A 9,624-nucleotide genomic window follows, 5' to 3' on the forward strand; every position below is an offset into this window, starting at 1 on the left:
AAAACAGAATTGGTGATGGATATATATCTACACTACCGTTCAAAAGTTTGGGTTCATCCAAACAATTTTCTGTTTTCCATGAAAAGTCACACATATTCACCGCCATACGTTGTGAAATGAATAGAAAATAGAGTCAAGACATTGACAAGGTTAGAAATAATGATTTGTATTTGAAATAAGATTTTTTTTTACATCAAACTTTGCATTCATCAAAGAATCCTCAATTTGCAGCAATTACAGCATTGCAGACCTTTGGCATTCTAGCTGTTAATTTGTTGAGGTAATCTGGAGAAATTGCGCCCCACGCTTCCAGAAGCAGCTCCCACAAGTTGGATTGGTTGGATGGGCACTTCTTGCTTACCATACGGTCAAGCTGCTCCCACAACAGCTCAATGGGGTTCAGATCTGGTGACTGCGCTGGCCACTCCATTACCAATAGAATACTAGCTGCCTGCTTCTGCTCTAAATAGTTCTTGCACAATTTGGAGGTGTGTTTAGGGTTATTGTCCTGTTGTAGGATGAAATTGGCTCCAACCAAGCGCTGTCCACTGGGTATGGCATGGCGTTGTAAAATGGAGTGATAGCCTTCCTTGTTCAGAATCCCTTTTACTCTGTACAAATCTCCCACCTTAACAGCACCAAAGCAACCCCAGACCATCACATTACCTCCACCATGCTTAACAGATGGCGTCAGGCATTCTTCCAGCATCTTTTCATTTGTTCTGCGTCTCACAAGGGTTATTCTTTGTGATCCAAAGAAGAACCCTTGTGATTCATCCGTCCACAACACTTTTTTCCAGTCTTCCTCTGTCCAATGTCTGTGTTCTTTTGCCCATCTTAATCTTTTTCTTTTATTGGCCAGTCTCAGATATGGCTTTTTCTTTGCCACTCTGCCCTGAAGCCCAGAATCCCGCAGCCGCCTCTTCACTGTAGATGTTGACACTGCTGATTTGCGGGTACTATTGAATGAAGATGCCAGTTGGGGACTTGTGAGGCATCTGTTTCTCAAACTAGAGACTCTAATGTACTTATCTTCTTGCTCAGTTGTTCAACGCGGCCTCCCACTTCTTTTTCTACTCTGGTTAGAGCCTGTTTGCGCTGTCCTCTGAAGGGAGTAGTACACACCGTTGTTGGAAATCTTCAATTTCTTAGCAATTTCTCGCATGGAATAGCCTTCGTTTCTAAGAACAAGAATAGACTGTCGAGTTTCAGATGGAAGTTTTCTTTTTCTGGCCATTTTTAGCGTTTAATTGACCCCACAAATGTGATGCTCCAGAAACTCAATATGCTCAAACGAAGGTCAGGTTTGTAGCTTCTGTAACGAGCTAAACTGTTTTCAGATGTGTGAACATGATTGCACAAGGGTTTTCTAATCATCAATTAGCCTTCTGAGCCAATGAGCAAACACATTGTACCATTAGAACACTGGAGTGATAGTTGCTGGAAATGGGCCTCTATACAGCTATGTAGATATTGCACCAAGAACCAGACATTTGCAGCTAGAATAGTCATTTACCACATTAGCAATGTATAGAGTGTATTTCTTTAAACTTAAGACTAGTTTAAAGTTATCTTCATTGAAAAGTACAGTGCTTTTCCTTCAAAAATAAGGACATTTCAGTGTGACCCCAAACTTTTAAACGGTAGTATATATATATATATATATATATATATATATATATATATATATATATATATATATATATATATATATATATATATATATATAATAATGTATATAAATAATGTATAATCTTAACCAATTGTGGATGAGAGAAAACCTACTATAAACTCAAACTTATTCTATTTTTTGTTGAACAACTAGCGTAAATCTTTGAAAGCACAAAAGCAATATGATATTCATGGTCTTAATTGGTGGATTTCTACCTCTTACCAGAACTACAGCATATTTGGATGATCATAACATGAAAAGCCGTTTTCCTTTTTTGTGTCTAAGTGATACCTCTTCTTCTTCTCTCCTGTGTCATCTCCATCCCTTACTTCTCACCGTTTGATCTCTCTGCCAACCCTCCATCAGTGCTGAGCGCGGCAGCGGGGAGAGGGCGGTTGGAGATGTGTGCCTTCCTGCTGGAGCACGGGGCAGAGCTGGAGGTACCGAACCGCAGAGGAATGGTTCCACTGCTTAGTGCCGCCAAGCACGGCCACACACAGGTGAGGGGAGGGCTTCTGCAGGACCTCCTGCACCTGCGTCAGTGTTTAGTCAGAACAAGTTTAGAATCTGCTTGTGCTGGCCACAATGTCTGGATAAGGGAGGAAATATAGCATTTAATGTGGGAAAAGATAGTTTTTTTTTCAGCTCCAAAGGACAACAGATTTTCTGTTTTGATGTCTAAAAATAGATATATCCGTTAAATCTTAGGTTTAGCCATCTGGTTCTTAGTTGTTGTCTAGAAACCATATAGCATGTATGTTCATATGGATTAACATGCATGTTTTAGGAGTGACCGTCTCTCAGGTTAAAGGGAGTCCTAGGTTTTAAAGCTAAATTCATGGCCCCTCCAGCTGCTGTACACTGCAAAAACGGAACTAGAAATAAGTAAAATGTTCTTAGAATTTGTGTAATTGCCCTTGATTTGAGCAGGTAAATAAGATGATTTGCCAATGGAATAAGAATTTTGTATTTAAAATAGGAACGATTCATCTCCATCATCTTATTTCAAGTGCAGGATGTCTAATTATCTTATTTTTGGGGTCAAAATACTCATTCCATTGGCAAATAATATTATTTACCAGCTCAAATCAAGGATAAATACACTAACTTAAAGGACATTATACTTATTTTTAGATCTGTTTTTGCAGTGTAATATCTTTGGACAGGTTTGAAAACCCCAAAGTTGCCCCTTGCATGGCAGCTGTTTCTAAATCAGAGTTGCATTGGGGGGAAAAAAAAACAGCTTACTGACTTTAAAAAAAAAAAGCTGTGAAGCATGTCTAATGTGTTACATAAACTGCCTCAGCCTAACCAAGCCAAACCCTTTTTACTTTATTCGAAAAGGAGATTGTGTTGAATTACAACACATTTGAAAAGAGGGAGATGTTTCTGTGTTCCCTGCAGTCACACTTTGTTTATCTTTAACGTTTCTTGTGGAATGTAGCATACATAGTACGCCACTGCAAATAGTCTGCTGTAAAGTTATGGCAAATAGTTATATATAAGATTTAAGAAAAAAAAATACACCGGAGAAATTTGAGACTAGGAAAAGTGGGGGAAAAAGGGGGTAGGAACCTTGTTTATATTCAACCGTCTTGTTGGTTTGCCCCCCAGGTCACGGAGCTGCTTCTAAAGAAAGGTGCAGATATCAATGTCAGCGACAAACAGGGTCGCACCGCGCTGATGTTGGCCGCCTCTGAGGGATACGTGGCCACTGCTGAGCTCCTGCTGTCGATGGGTGAGAGCGCGCCCCGCCCTGCTTTCCCAGAATTACCTTTGGCTGTACGTCGACGCGCTAAAGACGAACGTTTCTATCGCGTGCTGGCGGCAGGTGCCTCTCCGTCCTCCGCTGACCAGGAGGGGCTGACGGCGCTGAGCTGGGCCTGCATGAAGGGCCAGAAGGGCGCGGTGCAGCTGCTGGTGGAGGCGGGCGCAGATCTGAACCAGGCGGACAGGCAGGGAAGAACCCCGCTGGACCTAGCCGCCCTCAACGGGGATGCGGACACGGTGGGTTCTGTGTAGAAATAGTTGGCTTTAGAAAGGAAAAATATTAATTAAGATCCCCGTGGCCTTGCTGGGAGCCTGATGACAATCAGTGGCAAAACATAATTGTTGTTTGACTGGAATCATAATTAAATCGTTTGCGCGGTTCAATCACGCGTCACGCGGAGCCGCGAGGCTCCACACCGAGCCTCTTGATCACCGGGAGGACAATCAAAACTTTTATGATGATTAGCATTTTTTCAAGAATCGGGGGAAATGAACGAGCTGAGCCCTATTGTCGGCGATGCCTGTGAGCGCAGCACAGAGGGCAGGACGCAATCAACGAGATGACTGAGATGGCGGAGATGCTGAGCCGGAATGTGAATGTGTTTTCAGGTGCACAGCCTGGTGGAGCACGGAGCGGTGCTGGAGCGGCCGGACAACAGCGGCACCAGAGGTTCAGATCGACCGGCGGGCTGCCAGAATCCGGCTCTGGTGGCTTCGCTGCTTAAGAAGGGATCCAAAACAAGTAAGAGCATCAAGGAATTTTGCAGTCCTAAATATTCAAGGCTAAAATCGGGTTGGTGAAAACACGCCACCAATCAAAGTAAACATAAAACCGAATCAGCTCCTAAAGCTGAGGGTATTTTCATCTCTGCACCTGCCATGCACCGATCAATAGATGCTTTAGATTTGAAGCACTTCACCGCAGCTCATTGCTCCGTTTTCATCTGATCTACTCCATTTTCCTTCTTGCCTCCCTTCTTCGATCCTCCTCGGCAAACCAACAGGCTACAAAACCGCCCCGCACGATCGATCAGGTACATGATTTATTAAACCCACCCGAGTAAACGCCACGAGGGGAGCCAGCTCATATGAAGACAAATGTTTGTCCACCTCCATTAGGTCACGCTACGTGGGCTATGGCTTCCTCCAAACCTGACATCCTCCTCATCCTGCTGCAGAAGCTGATGGAGGAAGGGAACATACTCTACAAGGTAACGGAGGCCGCTTGTTGTGACGACTCGCCGGAAATGCAAACTGATGCCGACCGGTGCGCTTTGTGTGTTTCCCAGAAGGGACGCATGAAGGAGGCCGGCCAGCGCTACCAGTACGCCCTGAGGAAGCTGCCTCGCGAGGGGCAGGGAGACGAGCTGAAAGGGCTGAAAGACCTGCGAGTCTCCCTCTATCTGAACCTGTCGCGCTGCCGCAGAAAAAGCAACGTAAGGAGCTGCATCACTCATGCACTATTTAACACCAGCAGGTTTATTAGACGATGAGGGAAGGGACGGGCTGACCAGATGAGGCCCACACTACACTAAGATCTATAATTTATCTCTCTAAACATAAAAAAATAAATAAAATACTGTCAGCACTAGCGTGGCACCAGGCAGAAATATTGTCCCTTTGTTTTTTTTGGACCCAATTTGATGTGTCTCTGGTACAATAAACAGACAGAAAGACCCGGAAGCAGGTGGAAGCATAATGTGCGTGCTGTTAGTGTGGAGACGGATGTGCGTGGCCTGCAGCCAGGTTTAGAAACCACCCTGGCAATGACAGACGTCCTAACAGACTGTGTAAAAATGCCATCCTTAGGGTCACTGCGGCCGATGAATAATGGAGCGGATAATGTGATGTGATAAGGTCACTCTCTCCGGCCGACAGGAGTGCTCGCTCTCTCTCTTTCTCTCTTTGCTTTTCCACAGGGCCGTTAATCTGCAGCGGGCCGGCCCAATCCCCGTTATTAGAACTGGATGTTTTGCTTTGAGAGGCGACAGGGGAGAGCGGACACGATGCCGTCATTAAACATTCAGCAGCGCCGCCGCTCCGACCTCTTTCTCAAGGACAAATTCGCATTGTGTCGGCGTCATTAAATATTCACCTGGGAGTGATGAGACGAGCAGCGAAAACCTGCAGGAAAAAAAAAAACAGCAAGCGGCTCTCGGCCCGTTTTCACGCGCTCTCCATCGGGTCGATAAAAACGATCGCAGCTGGAGCAGGCGTCAGTCTTCAGAGCCATAAAACAAACTACTTCACATGAGAAAAGCATCACATTTCTACTGCAGAACCGACACACTCGCAGCTTTTCCTTCCACGGATAATGTTGTGGAAAACTATTGGCGCCGTTGCGGTATTTCTTTTGTTTCTGCTTCACTTAAATCCCGAAGTTACTGCAAAAACGTGAGCGTGCCCCTTGTTAAAACGTGGATTACTGCCCTTAACAGCGTGATCCGCGCACAGGGTCCGATCCCTGCCAGACCTGTGACATCAAGAAATCACTTGAACAGAACCTTTTTGACAAGCTGGGTTAAAAGACGTCAAAAGGCAAATGTCACGCCCCTTGCTACAGATATTTAAGAACCAATGAGATTTTTTACTTTTTATAAAAGAGTCACTGAAAAGTGAAATGGCCCACCAAAGTTACTCAAAGAACATATAGACGATTCATCCAGGAAGGCAGAACAGAACCCCAGAGCAGCATGTGAAGCACTGAGCCAGTTAGGGCCAATAAAATAAAGATGGACAAAACTACCGCTGACCAAAAACAACAGTCTAGCCAAGAGACGAAAGTAGAACTTTTGTGCCTCCCGTACGATCCGGCATGAAACTAACATAGCAGACGAAGGTTGGAGGTGTTAGTACCATGGTTAGTGCCTGCCTTGCCATAATTAATGGATTCTGCTCTGCACCTGATGAACATGAAGGAGAATCTGTGAGCATCGGCGTCTCACCTTCAGCTCAATGCACCCGGGTTATGATGTGAGAGAATGACCCAAAGCACGCCAGCAAGCTCACCTCTGAATGGTTGGGGGGGGGGGAGGCTAATATTTTAGGGTGGCCTAGTCAAAGAGTGCAATTCAATCTAATTAGGATGTTGTGGAATAAACATTAAGAGGGAGTTTGTTATTAAATACCAGTGTTGTAGTCAAGTCACTATGCCTCGAGTCCGAGTCCAGGTTCGAGTCTCCAGTGTTCAAGTCTGAGTCAAGTCCAAGTCATTAAAAAAAAAAATCAGAGTCGAGTCCGAGTCAAGTCCGAGTCGAGTCACTATTGATCCAAGTCGAGTCCAAGTTCCGCACTAAAGTAAGCATAGCCTACAAGTTTTTAAACTAAGAAAAAAATCCACACTCCACCACATTGCACTAATAATTTAGATATTAAAATCATACACCAAATAATATTCCAATGACATATTAAAACTATAGCCTAATGATATAAAAAAAGTCGAGTCTTTTTCTCAATTTCCGAGTCAGAATGATCTGAATGTAGGAGTCCGAGTCCAAGTTCGAGTCATCAGTGCTCAAGTCCAAGTCAAGTCACGAGTCTCTAAATTTAGCTAATGACTCGGACTCGAGTACTACAACACTGGTAATTACCACAGGAATAGTGCTTTTTTATTGTTCTTTCATTTTCTCAGGTTTACATTTGTCTTGTTTGGTGATCTTTAACATTTTAGTGTGACAAGAAAAAGCAACAAGAAAGTCTGTAGGGAGAAAAATACATTTTCCCATGACTCTTAACTTTAAAGGGTTGGTTCTTTGTGACAACACAGGATTTCGGCATCGCCGAGGAGTTTGCGACTAAGGCTCTGGAGCTGAAACCCAGGTCCTATGAAGCGTATTACGCCAGAGCACGAGCCAAGAGGAGTAGCAGGTAAAACGCACTGCGTCATGTTGGTTATTGGGTAAAAATAGAGCAACTCATGTGAGAATCGGCGAATGCCACGCCTTCTTTGGCTCTGCGAGCTCCGTACTTTTTAAAAAGCCTTTGTTCCCTCTCCCTGTCCTCCCCAGGCAGTTTGCCGCGGCGCTGGCGGACCTCCATGAAGCGGCACGACTCTGCCCGTCCAACCGGGAGATCCGCCGCCTGCTGGCGCGCGTCGAGGAGGAATGCAAACATCTCCAGAAGATGGCCGGCAACAACGCGGCGCAGGCCTACGGCCGGAACCCTCACGGTCACCACCACCAACCCGCAGAGGAGGAAACGGACGTCTTTTCACAGGGAAGCCTGGAGAGGCAGATCCCGGCTGAGCAGCTGGACCCAGAGAGGGAAGAGGAGAGGGAGGAAGGGGACGAGGTGGGTCCCCACTGTGGGAAAAGTCCAGAATTCTGGCCTCTGAACCCCTACGGTCCAAACAGGACGCTCCCCGGGGGTGCAGCGTTTGGTCTACCGGATCAGTCCCCGTGTTTCCCTCCGGAGGAATACGTTCAGAGCCAGCTGTTTGTGGACATGTCTGAGCCCGCTCACGCCGTGAACAGACAGGCGCAGAACCAGAGCAGCAGGACTCATCACAACTGCCACTCTCTACAGTCGGGGAGCAGAGGCGCCGTCAGGCCCATGTCCCTCTGCGGCCCCTCCAGCCCTCTACCCGGCAGGCACATCTCCACCTCGCTGAGGCCAGCACCTCCGGCGGGAATCGACATCGGGTCAGCCAGCGAACACTCCCGCCACAGTCCCACTGAGCACTACCACCCCCTGTCCCCCAACAGCTCCTCGCCACCCGGGGCTCTTCAGATGTTCCAGCCGCGCTCCTCCAGCTTCTCCAGAGGCTCCGACAGACTCTCCGCCCACTCCGGGCCCCTGGACAGCCTCGCTCTTGCGTTGGGGTCCGGGCTGGACGCGAGGCGGGACGGCGGAGGTACGGCGGGCTCGAGGGGCTCCAGCTCCAGTCAGGCCTCCAGCGGGAACCTGTCGGATGGAGGCAGGCAGCAGGGGCCAGACGCCCCGTGCCCCATCAAGAGCAGCGGCAGCTTCAAGGCCAAACCCGACCTGAAGCCCCGGCCCTTCATGGGGGTCATGGACAAGGCGGTGCGGGTCCAGAGCCAGCAGAGCTCCAGCATGAGCCGACAAGGTCCGGGGGGAGGAGGCGCGGAGAGTTTCAGCATGTCGGTCATGGAGTTCCAGGGGCTGAACAACGAGTTCAAGCGCGCCTCGTTCCAGGAGCAGCTGCCGGCCAGGGAGTTTGGAGAGCGTCCCCATCAGCGGGAGAGCCGAGGGTCCGCGTCCTCCCAGCTGCTCTTTCCTGAGGGCAGGCACCGGCAGGCCAGCCTTACCAGAGACAACCCTGCTCTGCACATGGCTCCCATTAAACCCAAGCGCTCCTTTATAGAGTCCAACGTGTGAGGAGTTCGTCAAAGCGCAGATATGCTTATGCGGTTCATACGGTAGCAAAGGAGACTGATCCGAGAGCAGCTCCCTTCCCCCGAGCCCGTTTTGTAGATTTCTGCTGCTGCACTGCATATACAATCTAGAACCAGAACTCAGGCTACGACGCTTTTGCTTACGACCACCGTATTTCGTTTCATGGAGACCAGACATACCTTAAGTAGAGAAGCTGAAACTGCGAGTCCACCGTCTCAACTTTTAGCGAGTTATCTGAAATAAATAAGCCAGAGAAAGCTTTGTGCACGAATAAACAAGACCTCACGCTGTTAGCTGCAGGTTACGACCATTTCTATTGTCAAGTGTCTTTTAAAAAAACATCTATATTTGTACGGTGCACATGATCTTTGGAGATAATATATTTCCTCGTCGGTGATTATCTGTCACAGCATTACGGGCTCCAACAGAGATTACTTTGTGTACTTAAGAGTCTCTTTCTTGGTACATTTGATAAGAAACGGAATGTAAACGACGTCGTCGGACGCCTCTCGCTCATGACCGGACATTACCGCACCGATATTTACAGTATATAGTCTGTTCTTTATTTTTGGATAGCAGAGAACATATTTAGATGACGTGTTTATGAGTTTTAAAAAGGATGCACAGTAAGAAATTACAGAATGTAGGACAGCTAAACCTTAAGAGACTTATTACATTGCATTATGTCCATAGTTGTTCATATACCCTTTGCAGAGTTATAATATAATATACACAATGTCGCCACATTATAATTGTGGTATAATAAAAAGAAAATGTTAATGAACGACTGTATTTCTACGTTACTTTTTTTGCAGTAAAAGGGAAAA

General features: G+C 46.8%; 1 protein-coding gene across 1 annotated transcript in view; it reads left to right on the plus strand.

The window, feature by feature from the left end:
* LOC105934433 (protein TANC1) overlaps positions 1–9,566 on the plus strand; it is a 50,510-nt gene extending 40,944 nt beyond the window's left edge. The window contains exons 20-28 of the mRNA XM_036136085.1: positions 2,039–2,172; positions 3,287–3,410; positions 3,504–3,679; positions 4,052–4,184; positions 4,447–4,476; positions 4,562–4,653; positions 4,732–4,878; positions 7,209–7,309; positions 7,450–9,566. Of these exons, the coding sequence (XP_035991978.1) occupies positions 2,039–2,172; positions 3,287–3,410; positions 3,504–3,679; positions 4,052–4,184; positions 4,447–4,476; positions 4,562–4,653; positions 4,732–4,878; positions 7,209–7,309; positions 7,450–8,779 (2,267 nt within the window). The 3' untranslated portion in view covers positions 8,780–9,566. The remainder of the gene's footprint in view (positions 1–2,038; positions 2,173–3,286; positions 3,411–3,503; positions 3,680–4,051; positions 4,185–4,446; positions 4,477–4,561; positions 4,654–4,731; positions 4,879–7,208; positions 7,310–7,449) is intronic.
* Positions 9,567–9,624: the final 58 nt, after the last annotated feature.

Source organism: Fundulus heteroclitus, chromosome 4 (assembly GCF_011125445.2).
Source record: "Fundulus heteroclitus isolate FHET01 chromosome 4, MU-UCD_Fhet_4.1, whole genome shotgun sequence".
Taxonomy (NCBI): Eukaryota; Metazoa; Chordata; class Actinopteri; order Cyprinodontiformes; family Fundulidae; genus Fundulus; species Fundulus heteroclitus.